Below are 17,371 nucleotides of genomic sequence, written 5' to 3'. Positions count from 1 at the left end.
AGGGACCTGTGCTTAATGAACATTTCTGGCAGATTCTATGGTAAATATTTAAAAAGTAGAGATACATTCAAATAAACACACTGTTGTTTAAGAAGGATATACTTGGTTTTTCTCAAAGTCGTGGAGAAGAATCAGTCAGAAAATCAGTAATGTGGTGACCTACATGGCTTGATTAATCTTTTCTGAAGTTATTCTGAGACAGGAGAAATAGGAAGGCCATGGAAGTGCTAATAGTCCATTCATGCCCCGTCATTTGAAAATGGAAGCCAAGCTAAAGCACATAATGCCCTCCTAATGAAAGAGGTGGCACCTCTGTCCTTGTCTGTCCTAAAATACTATAGTATTGTCAGAGATTTTGGTGTTCAGATAAAAATCACTTTCAGACAACAGATTGTTTACTTTCAACTGCTGCACTTTTAAATTTCAAAATGTTGGGTCAATATCTATTATTTATATTAAATAATTACTGGTTGATATTTAAACTATACATATGCAATGTCTTTGGCCCTTGTTTGATATTTAAATTATTTAGGACATTCTAACAAAGGAGGCAGAGAACTCTCAGGTCCCTTCTATTCATGAAATGACTGTAATCAGCTAACAATTGTGAGGTTCTACAGGGAGCTTCCTGTGTCTGTGGAGTCCTCGCCCCGGCTCACACACAAGATCCAGGGAAGTGCTATCCATCCTGTGTGGGATCCTGGGTTCTCCACTGTCCCCTCACATCCAGGTCATTAAAGTTCACTTTTCACTGTTACCCATACACTTGCCCCTTCAGCTATCCTTCTTGAATGGCCTGGTTCTAAACAAGGTAGACTTCTTAACATTCTGGGCTGAGGTCATAGGCCATGACCTGTGTCAGGGAGTGAAGCACCCGCGTTCTGGAAGGCTTTACCCCAGCACAGAGATCTAGCTTCTTTCTCCTTCTGGGCTCCAGCTGGATTCTGGGGTCTATATTGCAGAAAGTCTGATATTTGAGTGCGGGTATCTGTTGGGTGACATTCTGGAAAAGGTATTTTATAATTGCCACTTAAGCACAATGAGTTTGGACGTCCCAAATCTTCTAGGTGAGCTTTGCCTGCATGTTCCAGCTGCATGATCTCTCTGTAGAAGGCCTAAGGAGCCAGAAGAAGATGGCTCACTAGAACAAGCATGGTGTTTCATCCTCAGCTAGGGTGCAGGAAGAAGGTACCGCACCAGAACAGGCATGGCGTTTCATCTTCAAATTCACCTGCTCAGGCAGTCACCCTTGGTCCTGCTCTTTCTCACCTGAGTATTCTCTTCCTAACTCCCAAACCATTTCTAACAGTGACTCTCTCTCTCCCTCTCCCTCCTTCTTCTTGCCTTTTCCCTCCCTGTGTGTGCATATGTGTGTGCGCATGTGCATGCATGCAGTGCATGGATGTGCATGTGGGGAGGTTACATAGAGGTTAGAGGAGAACGTCAGGTGTCCCACTCTAGCAGTCTCTGCTTTATTCCCCTGAGACAGGGTCTCTTACTGCACTTGGGCTAGGTTGGCTACCAGAAGCCCCAGTAATTGTCCTATCTCTACAACCTTCAGTGCTGGGGTTACTGGGGTTCATGGTCACATCTGGATTTTTACATGGGGTGTTGGAGATTTGAACTCAAGTCTTCATCTCGCCCAGCAAATAGTCTTACCCATGGAGCCATCCCCAGCCCTCATACTGTTTTTGTTCATGCGCATTACACGGTCTTTGACGTTCTGCTTGCCTCTTTCTCTAATATAGTTGGCGTCTCTGATGTTTCAACAGTGGGGTCCCGCTATGAATATTTGGAGGGGGGTAATGTCTCCAGCCTCTTCTAGAGGCCCCCCTCTCCTCCCCTCTCAACACCTCACCCCACCCATACTGCTTCCTTTGTTTCATTCAGCTATAACAAAGGACAGCATGCAGACATGCTTGGATTTTGCAGAGGTGAACCCATAATCCGTGACCGACCTTCACTCTGTGTAGTTTCCTGGATGTGAAGTGAGCAGCGGGCCAGCAATATCTCAGTTCCTAGATACTGTGCAAAACCCTCAGAGTAGCTTTGCTCCCGGCCGGAGACTACACCAGATTCATACTCAGGTGCTAGCGGAAGACTGGGTTGGCTGCCTACCATATTGTAAGAGCAGCAACTTGTGGGGAGGAGAACTGGAGACAGGTGAGGAGGGAAATTATTTCAAGAAACGCTGGGATCAATAGTAATTCATTCACCCAACACATGCACGTGCACACACACACACACACAAATTAAAAGCATTTTATATTCATAAATTGGAGCCTAAATTTACGTGACAATCAACGGCTGAAAAAAATGTGAAAAGGACATGACCTTTTCAAGATAAACGAAAACTTCATTTTCAAATTAACTAGATTTTTAAAATAATTTTTATTAAATTAATTTATTTTTTCAGCCCAATCATAGTTTCTCCCTCCCTCCTCTCCTCCCTGTCCCTCCCCCTAACCCCCACTATCCTCCCCCACTCTGCCTTCTTTCTCTTCAGAAAAGAACAGGCTTCCCCTGTAAATCTGCGAGCCATGGCATAGCAAGTTACAGTAAGCTTAGAAACCGCCTCTCCTATAAAGGCTGAGCTAGGAAACCTGGTAAGAGGAAGGGGTTCTAAAAGCAGGTTGCGGAGTCAGAGACAGCCCCAGCTCCCACCATTTCCTAACTCCTGTCCCCCAAGAGGACCAAGCCATACAGCTGGAACATTTGAAGAATGCCTAGGTCAATCCCACGGAAGCTCTCTGGTTGACAGTTCAGTCTCTGGGGGCACCTGTGAGCCCTGTTTAGCTGATTCTGCAGGTTTTCTTGTGGGACCCCTCTGGCTCCCATAATTCTTCCTCCCCCTCTTCCACAGGACTCCCCAAGGTTCACCTGTTTGGATGTGGAGCTCTGCATCTGTTTCCATCCGTTGCTAGAAGCCTCTCGGAAAATTGGCTTAGGCACCATTCTATGAGTATAGCAGAATCATCTGGAATCATTTTATTGACTTTTTTTCCAGTCATTTTTAGTTCTATCCTAAGTCTCTGGGTCCTGACCCTCCAGGCAGTGCCTGGGGTGGGTAACCTCTCATAGCATGGGTCTCAAGCTGAACCAATCATTGGTTGATCACTCCCATAATTCTGCACCACCTTTACCCTAGTACATCTTGTAGGCAGGACAAACTGAAGGTCAGTAGTTACATGGCTGGGTTGGGGTCCCAATCCTTCCAGTGGAAGTCTTTCCTGGAGTAGCTAGATGATGATGATGATGATGATGATGATGATGATGATGATGATGATGATTGAGGTATATATTTTTCTCCTCTCTCCTCCCCTCCGCCCTCTCCCATGGTCCCCATGCTCCCAATTTACTCAGGAGATCTTGTCTTTTTCTTCTTCCCATGTACATTCAATCCATGTATGCCTCTCTTGGGGTTCTGTTTGTTGTCTAGGAAGTAACTAGACTCTTAAGCATCACTCTATTCTGAATGAAGACAGACTAATTTTACATGCAAAAAGTTTTATAACATTGACTTCACTGATACATAAAATCAAATAGTATGTTACAGTCCAACAAAATAAACCCTCCCCCCAAATAATAACCCCACACTTGGCTCAGTGAAGAACAGAGGCAACGGGGGTAGAAACAAAACCGCCTGCTTTGCCTCCTTCGTGCCCATCCCACACGCACACGACAATCAGATTTGCTTACAGAGCACTTGCTGAGGAGACGAGTCTGACATGGCCACACTGTCTAGAAGCTGCCTGTGCAGCTGAGATGCACACAGCCATCTGCATCTCTGGGGTCACAAGGACAAACCTGTCACAGCTGATGCTGTGTTGCTCTCACACCTCACCTGAATCTAATGAAGGTGTCACATCTGGGATCACTCTGTCGAAGGCATGTCATCAGGTGGACTAGCATGAATCGAAATCCCAGCTAAATGACTTGGTAATGTCCCCTGTTCTCCCAGCTTGTCTTAATAGATTACATATCCTCCTTTCTTTGGGGTTAGCCAACACAACCTGAAACCTGCCACCGCAGCCGTGTTGACGTTTCCAAACATCCATTTATCTGCATGGTGCTTTCTTATTATTGGGGGGGGGGGGGGGTAATGTGTAAGGCTCAGAACCAGGACCTCCTGCCCCCTGGGCAAGTGCTCTGCTACCGAGCCATGTCAGCAGCCCTCACACTGATGTGAACGGTTTCCATCTTGATGGACTGGGACTCGATGACCTTTGAACAACTCTTTCCATTTCTCCCCACACCTTGGCCACTGCTCCACTTTCCATAAGAGTTTGACTACTTTAGCGGGGGGGGGGGGGGGGTGTTGGCTCACACCTGTATTCTCAACACTCGGGAGGCTGCTGCAGGAGGATCCCCATGAGTTGGAGGTCAGCCTGGGCCACATAGTATGGTTCCAAGCTACCCTGGCCTAGAGAGTGAGACTCTGTCTCCAAAAGGCAAAATACATAGTTTGAGAGTTTGACTACTTTAGGTACCTTCTTCACATGGAATCTATCCGGTACTCCTTAACACTGTGTTGGAAAGCACTGTCTTCAAATGGGCAACTGATAGGCCAGGGGAACTCCTGGCCCTAACGTGCAACTTGCCTTGCTTCACTTTAGTCAACAGATTTCACGTATGGTGTATTACAGTTGGCCCAATGGCATTACTAAACTCTCTGGAATCTTTGTCACCTCAGACTATGTCATGGAGGAATTTGAAACGGCTCCTGGGTTTGACAGATGCTGACTTCTACAGCTGTTTATTATTATCCAGTCCCTCTCATCTCTGTAACCAAAACATCACAAGCATGTGGCCTTGTTTATTCTGCATTCCCAAACTGTCCCAAATATGAGGCAAGGATACAGAAGATGATGTAGTCCATCTTGGACATGCAGGTAGAGATGACTCATCATAACCCGCAACACAACAGCTGGATGAGTTCAAAGATCTGTCAGTAGTTTCTCTGACCCTGAAAATCAAGGAGAGCAGGTTTGGTTGGACCTCTTCTTTGGGCGCTCTACTCTTAGCCCAGGGATCACTTCAAGAGCTCTGGCTGCAGAGTTCAGAGGTGAATGCTCGCAAGCCACGGCTCTGCAGCCCAGGTCAAGGTGATCTGACCAAAAACATCTTGTAGGAGATGTCAGGGTCTTCCCTTTCTCTTTCTCATCTTATTTCAAATCTACATGTCCTTTCTGAAAAGGAAAGGAAAAGAGGCTGACCATTTCTCCAGATCTGTAAGCAGGAGAAATTCCGGATCTAACTATTGATGAGGCTGGTCCCCATCGCCAGCATGGGTCTGCGTTCTGTCTCTGCCCTGTGTTCCCTTCAAGGAAGATTGCCTGCTTCCTTTCCTTGGTAAAGAGCCTCGATGAGTTTCATGAATACCCACTCCAACTGTCATCTAGACTTTTCCAGAGCAGAGGGGAGCCACTCCCCCCTCCCTCCCCACTCATCCCAGGGCCTTTCCTCCAGGCCAGTTCTTCCTGCTGGCTCTGACCTTTCTATCCCCTAAGTGTCCAAGAAGCAAACTTTGCCTGAAGGGAAGTCTTAATACTGTTCAGTCCAGAATTAATGTCCATATTCTCCTGCCACCAAATGTGTTGTCTTCCCAGGGTGGTGAGCGAGTGATTCTCCCAGGAAAACTGGGTCCCATGCTCAGAAACAGTACAGCGGTGCTTGGGGAGATGGGATTATGCTCAGGGTGCTGATCAACATCCAACCCCTGGGATGTTTGCGAAATGGAAAAAACAAGCTTCGGAAGCCGCCTGGGTTCTGCCAAATCAGCAGGCCCCTGCTGTGACCAATCAAGAGCTGCCTTCAGATGCAACGTTGGCTCATTCTTTTCAACTTGCCGGTAGGCTTTGAGGAATGGGCGGAACAACGGCCCTGAGCCTGCTTCCCATTGGTGCAGGAAAGTTAAAGGTGGGCCTCCAGCAGGTCTTAGGACTCTAACAAAAAGGAATGTCTTGGAGATTCTTCAGGCCTGTTTTGGAAATCCAGACTCCAGGAAAGCTATAAGTAGGAGCCCACTTGGAAGGAAAGACATCCAAGCAGAGTTAAGGTGTCAGGTCCTGGGCGACAGCGCTCCCCTCACCCTTCCCCAATCTGAGGTCTACACGTGCCTCAGACTCAAACCGGTGCTTGCTTTAAGGGAAGGGGCTACCAGATTTTTACCAACAGTCGGCCAGGTCGGAGGGAAAACAGCAACTGCCCCCAAACAGGTCACCAGCAAGAAGAAAAGCAACTGTTTTTATTTTTTGAAGCCTTCAATGGTTCTTCACAGCTGATCAGCAGCCGCAAGCACATTGCTTGTGAGGGCTTTTGCTGATGCCTAGAATGGAGCCACCCTCTCGTTAACCACAGAGGGAGCACCCACCGCCCCGGCACAGAATCCCTTTCCAGCTCCTTTTCGATGGCCATAACACTATGCTGCTCCACCCTACCTAAGGCCGAAGGCAAGGAGCCCAGCTTTATGTGGAAACTGGGTACAGCCACCCTGCTTTTCTGCTCCCACAACCGAAGAGGACTGACCCTTGGAAGCCAGGGAAGGTGTGAGACGTCTTCTCGGATTAGGAGCGGTGCGTAGAGCGGTGCAGAGGAGAAAGCCAGCCGTCGAGGTCTCCGTCAAGGACTCAGTCCAGACAGGTCCACCATGGGCTTGCTGCAGGGCCTTCTCCAAGCAAGAAAGCTGCTATTGGTCATCTGTGTGCCCCTGCTGCTGCTGCCTCTGCCCACCATCTACCCCACCAGTGTAAGTAGCAGCCTGCCTACCCCCGCCAGGGCATCAGAGAGAGTCGGGGAGCAGAGGAGGGAGGTCTGTAGAGAGTGAACTGTTTGTGGGGCACCCCAAGAGGACTTCATTATGATTGAAATCATCTTCATTTGGATGAACTTGTTGTACTTCTCCACCAAAGTACTTTCTTCCTTAAAACGACCGTTTCCATCCCCCGTCTCAAGAAAGGACCCCCCAATTCTGGCCTCCACAGAGTGGGAGACCATAGCTGAAATGGCTGTCGTGTTGCAAAAAAGAGCAGGAGCTGTGGTTCAACCCACAGAAAGGACAGGCCGGGGAGCCCCTATTTCTCAACCTGTGGCTATTATTATGTGTCACCAACTAGAGACACAGATAGTCCTTCACTGTCTATCCAGAAGGGGTGGAGCTGGGAGGAATCCTGTCTAGAGATCATGGTGGTCTCCCACCACCAGACTATGCAAATGGCTATCCTGAACCTGCTATGCAAACTTTGGGAAAGGGAGTATTGAAATTGGAAGCACAGGTTAGTCGGTTACTCTTGTCCTCGGACTATCTGGAAATTTCTGTGTTTTCCTTTCTGCAAAAAAAAAAAAAAAAAAAAAAAAAAAAAAAAAAAAGACAAGAAAACAGAAATGCAAGCCCCAAAACTCTAGCCCATGGCCTAATTTTAAAGTTTGGAAGCAAAGGCACTGAAACTGTTCAATCAGTCTCTTGAACCTTGAACCTTCACGGTCTCCTTTACCTTATTCCCCTCTCTCCTCACATGCCTGGTGTGCGGCGGGGGGGGGGGGGGGGGGGGGGGGGGGGGGGGGGGAGGTGTGCAGGGGAGGAGGTAGCCCACCTCCAAGCTGTCACTGTCCTTGAGACTCTAGAAAAGAGTAAGGCAGGTTAGCTACAGGAATATCTCCCACACTGTTCTCTGGGGGATGGGGGAACCAAGATGAAATTTAAAAAGTTGAACAGAAGGGATCATCACGGTCTTGTTAAACACAAGCTGACTTAAATCTTCAGTAAAATAAATACTTCAGCATGCCAAGGAGGCACCAACCAACTCTGGTCTGGGATTAGCAGACAGTGATGGCCAATGACTTTTTTTCTTTTTCTGGGCTGTGTAACAGTTAATTTTCTGCTTTGTTTAATTGATTGTTTTGAGTTTTCTTTTCCTGGTATTTTTCTCCCAGTGTCAGGTTAGTTTAAGGAAATGCCCTCTTCTACTGAGCAGTATGAGGAAGCCCTGCCTGCCCACCTCCTCACTCCCCCACCCTCCTGACAGCCTTCATCCTTGGGAACTTTAACTAGTGCCCACAGGAGACATGAACTAGAGACACCATGCCAGTTATATCTCCCGGCTACCTTCCACCCCTTGCATGCAACTCTGAGACTCTGATATTAGAATCCTTAGAATTCCTCGACGGAATCTCTTCTTCTAGGCTCCCCTTGAGAGAGGCTGCCGAGCACCTGGGCAGGAGCCCTTAGCGTGCAATCTGCTGATTCTCCCAAGTGATGAGCCACAGCCACACTTTAGGGGCCGTCAAAATGATTTTTTCTCTCTACTCACCCAATTCTTTAAAGTCTGGACTCTTTGATGTTCCAGAAGAGGGTAGGGCTGGGGATGTGGCTGTGAGGTACAGCAGTTGCTTAGCATACAAAAGGCCCTAGACTTGCTCTTCAGCAGAGAATCACCAAAAAGGACATTCTTCTGAACACTTCGGTGTCCCTAGCGGAAGCTGCACCCCAATCTCTCAAAAGAGATTTTTCAAAGTGCCCCTGAGTCACTGGCGACAGCAGAGGAACGGACTTCAAGTCCCTTCTAGTAGAGCTTGTGTGAGATATAACTGAGGGGTGTTGAAGGGTGAACTTCCTGGAGAAGGAACCCAAGTTAAGGTAGGAAACTGACTTCATAGGGAAAAGCCGCTTTGAATGCTTCCCCGTTTATTGTCTGTTTGGTTGTTCTGTTTCTTTGTTAGGTTCTGAACAGTGTCTTGCCATATAGCACAGGCTACCCCAAGCTCACAATCTTTCTCCTATGCTCAGCTTCTGTTCTGATTTTAGGCAGGGAATGAAAAGAAACAAGCACTGCCCATTAAAGGCATTCCTGACCTGAATGCTCACGTGGGGCCTGGGGGTTCCAGAGCATCCACCCCCCCACACACACACCCAATAAGATAAGAGAGACCTGTTAGCTGACTAAATTTATCCATGTCCCTGAGTCTGGTCAGATGCAGGAATTCTATAGAGTCCCAGGGGTATCTAACTCCACAGTCACCTAAAAGTGGAGAAGACTGGGAAATAGCATAAGGAAGTTAGTGTGGATTCCGGGGGCAAGCTAAGGAGAGAAAGTCCTCTGGAAGTGTCTTCTGTCCTTCTACTCTAAAAGAAGCTAGACAAAAGCGACAGTGGGTTGCTCTGTTCTCAACTCCGAGAGGTCTATCAACGTCTCGTTATGCTATTGACAACCGAAAAGTTATCTTAACCTACCTAACTCTTCCCTGTTCCAATCCAATGGTGCATAGCAGAAAGAAAATCAGTCTGTTGCTCTCTCTCTCTTTCTCTCTCTTTCTCTTTCTCTCTCTCTCTCTCTCTCTCTCTCTCTCTCTCTCTCTCTTTCTCTCTCTCCTTTTCTCACTTAAATCGGGGCCCTGTAAAGTAACCAGGACAAAGTTGTCCCAGTGAGGGACAGACAACATTCTGCCCCTTTATCCTAACCTTCTTCTTATCTCTTTACCACAAAGAGGAAACGTGGGCTAGAGCTTCATGTCTACAACGAGGAGGCCGTTTCTCTAAACTGCATCCTTTCCCCAAAGGTATCACTTCTAGCATGTTATCAGCAATTCTGAAAGCTGTATCTCTTACCTCAGCCTTTGCCCTTAGAGGAAATTTCTGTGGGTGCTACAGTCAACAGTGGGCTCACTTCCCATTCCTCACCCCAGCCTGCCTTAATCCATGGCTATCTGGAGGGAGCAAGGTCCCTTCCAGCAAAGCCAGCTATCGCTGAGCCCGGAACGGAGCAAGATTTGTCAGGTTCCTTGTTGGGCAGGCAGACTGGGCTGGGTCATACCTGCATCCTATGTAAACCCTGAGGGAGTCTCAGCTGGCTTGGGTTCTCTGTATAATTGTCCTCTGTGGGCACTTTGGAATGTTGCAATTATTAAGCTCTTGGAAAGTGACGTCCCAAGAGAGAGCCTCCTAACCTTCCTCAGGACCAATCACACAATCAGCCCTGCTGGTACCAATCATACAATTCCTTGGCACCAATCACGCAATCAGCCCTGCTGGTAGCCAAGGCTAGGAACAGCGGTGTTTTTATAAAGTTGTGTTTATCTACCTTCTGCACTCTTTGGTACACAGTGAGGTTTTTGGTGAGTTGAGGAAAATACTGGTAAATTTCCAGATTTCCCACCCTGCCATCTCCTGCAGATGGTTAGCCTTCTATCCCCTCTATAGAAGGATATTTCTGTGGCATCAGGCCATGGGCGTGGCCTCCAGGGACAATGAGAACCTTTTGGGATTGTCATAACAGGGGAGAGTCTACTGATGGCTAAGCAGGAAGAGACAAATGATGCTACCGGGCTCAGTGCACCACACGGGAAGGCCCAAGAGCAAAGAATGAGCCCCCCTCAAGTGTCATTAGAGCCAAGGCTGAGAAACGATGTGTCCATTCCCCTTCCTCCAAAATGAGCCTCAGTCTAGGGATTGCTGCCTGTCCGTACCCCACCCCCACGCAGTCAACACCAGACCCCTCCCAGAGAAAAGATTCCCCCACTCATTGCTAGTACATGGTCCAAGCTCAGGCTGAGAATTAAAGGGGAAAATAGCCAACAGTTCTTGCCTAGCAATTCGTTGAATTAAGCCAGATGTGGTGGCAGGCCTCTAGTCATGGAAGCTGACTCAGGAGGATCACTTGAACCCATGAGTCTGAGACCAGCCTGGCAGCATAGCTAGACCCTGTCACTCAAAAACAAAAACAACACAGAACAAAAACAAACAAACGAACAAAAAAACCTACCTAATCAAATTGCTTGAAAAAATATTTTAAAATAAGGAGATTTAACTTTACTTACTTTTAAGATAGTGAAGCCTGTTTTTATTTCAATGGAATTTTTTTGAGGGGTGGGGAAGTTCAAGACAGGGTTTCTCTGTAGCTTTGGAGACTGTCTTCGAACTAGCTCTTGTAGACCAGGCTGGCCTCGAACTCACAGAGATCTGCTTGCCTCTGCCTCCTGAGTGCTGTGATTAAAAGTGTGCACCACCACCGCCCAGCTTCAAGGGAAATTTTTAATGTAACATCAATATGTAAATCCAATAAAGCTGGAGACAGGGTGGACTCAAGGCCTTGCTGGCCTCCCTAGAAGAGTCCTGAGGTAGAAGCCCTCCCCAGAGGCAATGAGAACGCAGTACGGAAGCCACCTTGTAGGTTATTTTTAAATTTCATTTCTTACCAAACCACTTCCTTTCAGTGGGCACAAATCAGATGCCCCAAAATTTTCATAGAGGGTAGACCTGGATTGAAGGTTAGGATGGCTGACCCCAGACCCCACATGTAAATCAACCATACATACACTGATCTATCTTCCCCTACCCCAAAGAGCCTCCAGTAGCTGAACAGCTTGATCAAATATGCACCAATTAAAGCTTTGAACTCCACTCTATGGTTTGTGAACTTGGCCCCAAATGTTGTGCTCAGAATCAATCATCACTCTCTATGGCTTTAAGAATCATCAGAGCTGGGACTCTATCAAAGTCCAGGCTGCACGTGGATACAAGAGCCAACCACACGCACAGCACGCGTCCTTCCGGCGGGATCTCAGTTGTCTATTGTGTTGGCCCTGGGTCTCATCGGGAGTCTCCATGACAACAGTGACTGCCCCAGTGACTAAGTACCTCTTTCCTCCCCTTCCAGGAGGCCGCGTGTGCTTACGTGTTGCTTGTGACCGCCGTGTACTGGGTGTCCGAGGCGGTGCCTCTTGGAGCAGCAGCCCTCGTACCTGCCTTCCTCTACCCGTTCTTCGGAGTTCTCCGATCCAGTGAGGTTAGACCACTTATGACCCAACCCTGTACTCAGGTCTGCGGGACCAGTGAAGGAGGCCTCCAGAGCACAGGAGATGGGCGTTGATGGGGGGGGGGGGGCGTCCTTACGCACAGGAGGAGCTCCCGGGCGCCAGGCTTTGCGTCTGCTGATCCAGGCACTGAATTCTTCCCCTTCTTCCCTTCATCTTCATTCACCCCCTTCAAAGTGCTCAAAACTTGGCGCTTTGAAGCCTTCCCTGACCAAACACAGCCCATTGTTCCTTACATGTGAAGTTTTTGGTTTTGATTTTTTTGTTTGTTTTTAAGACAGGGTCTCATTCTCTAGCCCTGATTGGCTTGTAACTAAGTACATAGACCCATCTGACCTGGAACTCATAGAGCTCCACCTGCTTCTGGCTCCCAAGAGCTGGCGTTAAAGGCATGTGCCATCCTGGCTTTTAGGAACTCTACAGTTTGTGCCTATAGGAGACAGGGACTGATCTTTATCGGTGTCTTGCGTGCCCTTCAGACTGCAGTCACACAGACAGGAAGCAGGGCCCCCATCTGCTGGGCTCACAGGAAGAAGGGACTGAGCTGTTGACAGGGATTTACTATGTGTCCCTGTGCCCTGGCTTCCTTCTTCTCCCTTTCTAAGACAAAAGCACCCATTTCTGGTCCATCCTCCCCAGCTCCAGATCACTGCGCAATCTTTTCCCCTGAGCAGCCCCTCTGTTCACTTTGCAGTGTTCAGCAAAGCTCCCACTGCAAATCGTTGCTGGTAACAACTCGGGATGTGACCAAACTTCAGGGCAAAGCATACCTTTTTTAAAAAAGATTCATTTATTTATTATGTATACAGTGTTCTGCCTGCTTGTGTGCCTGCAGGCCAGAAGAGGCACCAGATCTCATTATAGATGGTTGTGAGCCACCATGTGGTTGCTGGGAATTGAACTCAGGACCTCTGGAAGAGCAGTCAGTGCTCTTAAACTCTGAGCTATCCCTCAGCCCCCTGCTTTTAAAAAAAAAAATGAAAACAACCTGCAGGATGGGAGCCAGGTAAATAGTGTTCCTCCTTCGCTATCATCTGGCTCCATCAGGGCAGTGGTTCTCAATCTGTGGGTCGTGATCCCCTTGGGGTCGAATGACCCTTTCACAGGGTTACATGTCAGATATCCTGCATATTAGAGATTTCCATTGTGATGCATAACAGTAGCAAAATTACAGTTCTGAAGCAGCAATGAAAATAATTTTATGGTTGGGGATCCCCACCACATGAGAAACTGTATTATAGGGTCGCTGCATTAGGAAGGTTGAGAAGCACTGGTCTAGGTCACCTAATGAGGAAATTGAAAAGCAGAGTTGGGCAAGTCAGGTGCACCGGAGGACAGCAGGGAACGGGCGATTGAGTCTGCCTAAGACTCGGGCACAATGTTAGAAGTCGCCTCCATTCTTCAATAGAGAGCTCTCAAGAGTTCTAGGAAAGGGTGTGGATGACTCCACTCTACACAGCAGGAAAGAGACTTAGAGAGTAAAACTGACCCCGCTCATACAGGAGAAGGTAGTAGACTGTATCTATTAGATTTCAGAGCCTGGAATCTTGTTCACTCTACCATGCAAAGACAATTCCTAAAATAGATGGGCCTTCATAGTGTTTCCAATTGCTGGGAACTGCAGGTATCCCTGTCTCTGTGTTGGGAGTAAGAAGGAAACTGGCCTATGGGCTGCTTTAGCCTTGAACAACAGAACATTCTTGAAGTTCCCTTGATGGTTGTATTTGGTCACCAATGGAGAGCATCTCTTTCTACGGGATGAATTTGACCTTCATGATTGTATATGGTCACCAGTGAACAGCTTCTCTCTCTATGGGATGTTCTTGACTAACCAATTTTTGTTAGTTTGCTTTCGATTTCTTTTTCTGTGAGTAATCATAACCTGAGGATAGAATTCCCAAACTGTGAGCAAGTTTTTGTCCCTACAGATATGTGTATACATGGATACAAGAAAGAGTCACATACAAAAAACAGTCAGTGAGGCAGTTGCTCCGCCTCCCCCCTCCCTTTCCCCCCTCCTCGTGTCGCCCTTCTTTCAAGGGTGAAAAGAGAGATGTGATGGATTTCTTGTGTGTGCCTAAAAGAACAAACAACCTCAAAGACAACTTTTCTTAGGAAAAGAGTACAAACTTGTTCTGCATATTTCTCCTTAATATTGAGGACCCAGAACTTCACTGGGAAGTTGGGGGGGGTGCTGGAGGGGAACCAGGTATCCTCCAGGTAAACCCAACAACCCAATATACTATGGAGGTGTTGCTAGGCAACAGCTATCCAAGCCCTGTTCCTCTGTGTAGTCAGGAAGGCCAACTTAATAGGGAGACTCTTTGGAAGCAACAGTTTGGGGAGGGATCTTTTAACTTGAAAGGAATGGCCTTTCATGTGTGATCAGGTATTGCTATTTCTGGGAGGGTGGGATTAAGAAGATGTATTTTATCATTTGAGTCAAAAATCTTACTCCATCTGTCTTCAGTTGTTTTTGACAGGTGGCCATATTGAGCAATTGTGCATCAATGAGCAGCTTAGTCCAAATACAGTCTGTCAGGTTGACCTTAGTTCAGATTAAAGAAAAATGCCACCAAGATAAAGGACATGGGTTCTAGCTCCTTGTGTGCCTGAAGACTCAGCCATTGCACCCCCTCTAGCTGTACCCTTATACATCATGGCTCACTCATCATCAGGGGAAAGCTAGGCTGCTCTCCTCCAGAGCCTCCAAGTCATCCACACGTACCGTTCCTAACCCAACTCCTGCTTGACCATCCCCTTGCTGAGACTTGGGCGGTCGCCCCCATTTCAGAAGATTCTTTGAAATTTCTTCACTTTTAAAACCTATTACTCAGGGCCAGGTGGTGATGGTGCACACCTTTAATCCCAGCACTTAAGAGGCAGAGGCAGGCGGGTCTCTATGAGTTCTAGGTCAGCCTGGTCTACAGAGTGAGTTCCAGGACAGGCTCCAAAGCAACACAGAGAAACCGTGTGTGTGTGTGTGTGTGTGTGTGTGTGTGTGTGTGTGTGTGTGTTCCTATAACTCAATTACGCTCTGACAAATGTTTCTGAAGACCTCACCTAAGAGTAGTTCCCTTCCCTCTGAGCTAACCTGTTTTCTCCTTTTAAGTGGTGTATACCAAAGATTACTTTCTGTAGACATGTGTTGTCTAGGACTTGTAGTGTCTTGTGGCCTGCATGTGTCCCAGTGCCCTCAGGTTGTGGTTCTCACTTCCTGTGCTTCTTGGAGCTAAGAGCATGACCTCAATGTGAAGGAGAGCACATGAATGGGGTCGCTGTGGCCCTGAGACTAAGGCTTTTGTCCCTCATATCATTCACTCAGCATTCTGAGTCCTAGATCTTCCTTTCAGGGTGGTACAGTGCCCAGAGGTGACAGAAGTAATCACGTCATTTCTGCCCACTCGAGTCTTATTTCTGGTTCCTGAGTTCCCACTACCTAAGGCTATTTATAGTCGTCAGCGCTCTGGAGAAAACAGAAGCCACCCAATAAGAGAACGGGACAGCTTTAGCTATAGAGATAGGCTTGGAAAGAGATGCCTTTGTCATGAGGAGCTGCCTCAGCCGGGCTGCTGAGACATCCGTTGAGTTGCGGCAGCAGCAGGAACCCCAGGGGACACTGGGTGTGAGCTCTGTGAGTCCAACAGCCAGAAAACCGGGGGGGGGGGGGGGGGCTGATGCCATAAGTCCCAGCGGAAAATAAGATGAGAGGCCCCAGTTCAAGCAGCAGAGCCGGGGAAAGGGGTTTCTTCCACCTTCTCTGTACCCTCTGCCAGGGTCCATGGAACATCACCTCCAGGCACTGCGTTATTTAATCTTCTCTAAGGAGCCATAGTTTCCTACCTTTGTTTTATGGGAGCAAACAGAAGTTCAGAAATGTTAAGTAACTTCCCCAAGGTTGCACAGCTTAGTAAGCAATGGAACCAGGACTTGAATCCCCGGGGGCGGGGGAGGGGGGTGATTCTAAAACTTAAACTTCTGACCTCTGGGCCATTTGTACCAAAGGCTTCTGCTGAGTTAGTAAATGACGGGCACGGCACAGCATTCTGCACCAGGAGCTCTTGCAGAGGTGAGTTGGCCAGAGCATCAACGATCTGGAACCTGAGAAGCCTAGGGAATGAAGAAATGGTTTAGGGAGACATTGCTTCTGGCTTCTCTGTCTAGCATGGCAGGCTCAATCCAAACTAAACAGCCAAAGGGCTAGAGGGAGCTCCCATAATGGATACCATGTGGAAGGGGAAACTCTGGAACAGGTGGCTGTGTGTGGTCCTCAGATTCCTGTTCCAAAAGGTTTGAGCCAAATGATCATCCCATCAGGGACACTAGGCTAGAAGTGGACTTTCCTGACGTGGCAGGTGATTGGACACTATGGTCTCCTTGACTTTAGGATTCTGCCATTCATTTTTTTTTTTTTGAATAGGTCTTCATACATAGTCTAAGTTGACCTCAACACCCAAGCATTCTCTCCCATACCTGCCTACAATCTTGCCAAGAGCATCCCGTGATACTGGTCCTGGATTTTAGGTTCATTTTGTTTGTTTGGGCTCGACTGTAATTGTTACTGGCATCATATCTGTCTTCAAAGCCTTCTCACCCCTTACTACTGTGTTGCTTGTGATGCTGACAGCCTGGGCACAGGAGCAGTGCCACTCCGGTTAGCTGACATCCTCTGTGCTTAGGAGGAATGGCATGCAGAGAGCCCACCAAGGGAACAGGCAGGGAGGCAGGGGTGGCATGAGATGTATCGTGGGACCATGGGAGGAGCTTGGATCAATTTCCTGGGAAGCCCAGGCACAGAAATTTCTTCTGATAGTATTTACATGTTCCCTCTGTACACTCCCCCTCCCTCATCTTCTGCCCCTGCCCTGCAAGCCACTAGGCCAGCCTCACTGAGATTCAAGCTCCTGCCAGGACAAGAGAGACTGGAGGCAGCTCCCACTGGGATAGCAGCCGTGTCCCGCTGGAGCCTGATGTCATGGCTCTGATTCCCTGCTGGCTCCCAGTCTTTCTGACCCTCTGGATGCCGCCTGCTGTACAAAACCTGGCTTTCTCTGTTTGTGCAACGCTGAAGCCACTCCCCCACCCACACTCTCAAGGTCAGAAAGGGCTGACCCTCCTCCTGCACGCAGGCCCTTTGCCTCTGCTGCACAGGAAAGCTGACCCTCCTCCTGCACGCAGATCCTTCAGGGATGTGGGCTGCACCTCAGGTGGGCCATCTGCCAGAAGCTCAGCCTGCCCATCAACCTCAGCTGAACTTCATATCAGACCGGATATGGAAGCTGTAGACCCTGTAGCCTTTGAAGCTAAGTTCTTGTTTCTGTGGGAGGAACAACTTCCTCTGAGCCATCACCAGACCAAACTTCATGCCTGGCCTCAAGCCCAGCCCCTGCCTCAGCCTTCCCACTCTGTGTGCTTTGCAGAGTCCTACGTCAGAAAGTGGAGTTGTGGAGAATAAGGTCAAGACCTCCAGCCACATGGGAGGCAGTTTGGCCAGGTTTGGGGTCTCCCTGGGTGTCCATCTAGGGCTTCTTGCTAAGGTAGAGTGTTAAAATAATTTTTAAAG

At 48.1% G+C, this 17,371-nt stretch overlaps 1 protein-coding gene across 1 annotated transcript in view; it reads left to right on the top strand.

Moving 5' to 3' along the window:
* The first annotated feature begins 5,952 nt into the window (after window positions 1-5,952).
* Window positions 5,953-17,371, top strand: part of Slc13a4 (solute carrier family 13 member 4) — a 39,302-nt gene continuing 27,883 nt past the window's right edge. The window contains exons 1-2 of the mRNA XM_087901870.1: window positions 5,953-6,748; window positions 11,652-11,780. Of these exons, the coding sequence (XP_087757996.1) occupies window positions 6,650-6,748; window positions 11,652-11,780 (228 nt within the window). The 5' untranslated portion in view covers window positions 5,953-6,649. The remainder of the gene's footprint in view (window positions 6,749-11,651; window positions 11,781-17,371) is intronic.

This window comes from Myodes glareolus, chromosome 25 (assembly GCF_982192425.1).
Source record: "Myodes glareolus chromosome 25, mMyoGla1.1, whole genome shotgun sequence".
NCBI classification, from domain to species: domain Eukaryota; kingdom Metazoa; phylum Chordata; class Mammalia; order Rodentia; family Cricetidae; genus Myodes; species Myodes glareolus.
The sequence above is the reverse complement of the archived record's forward strand: the minus strand, read 5'-3'. Positions and strand labels throughout refer to the sequence as shown.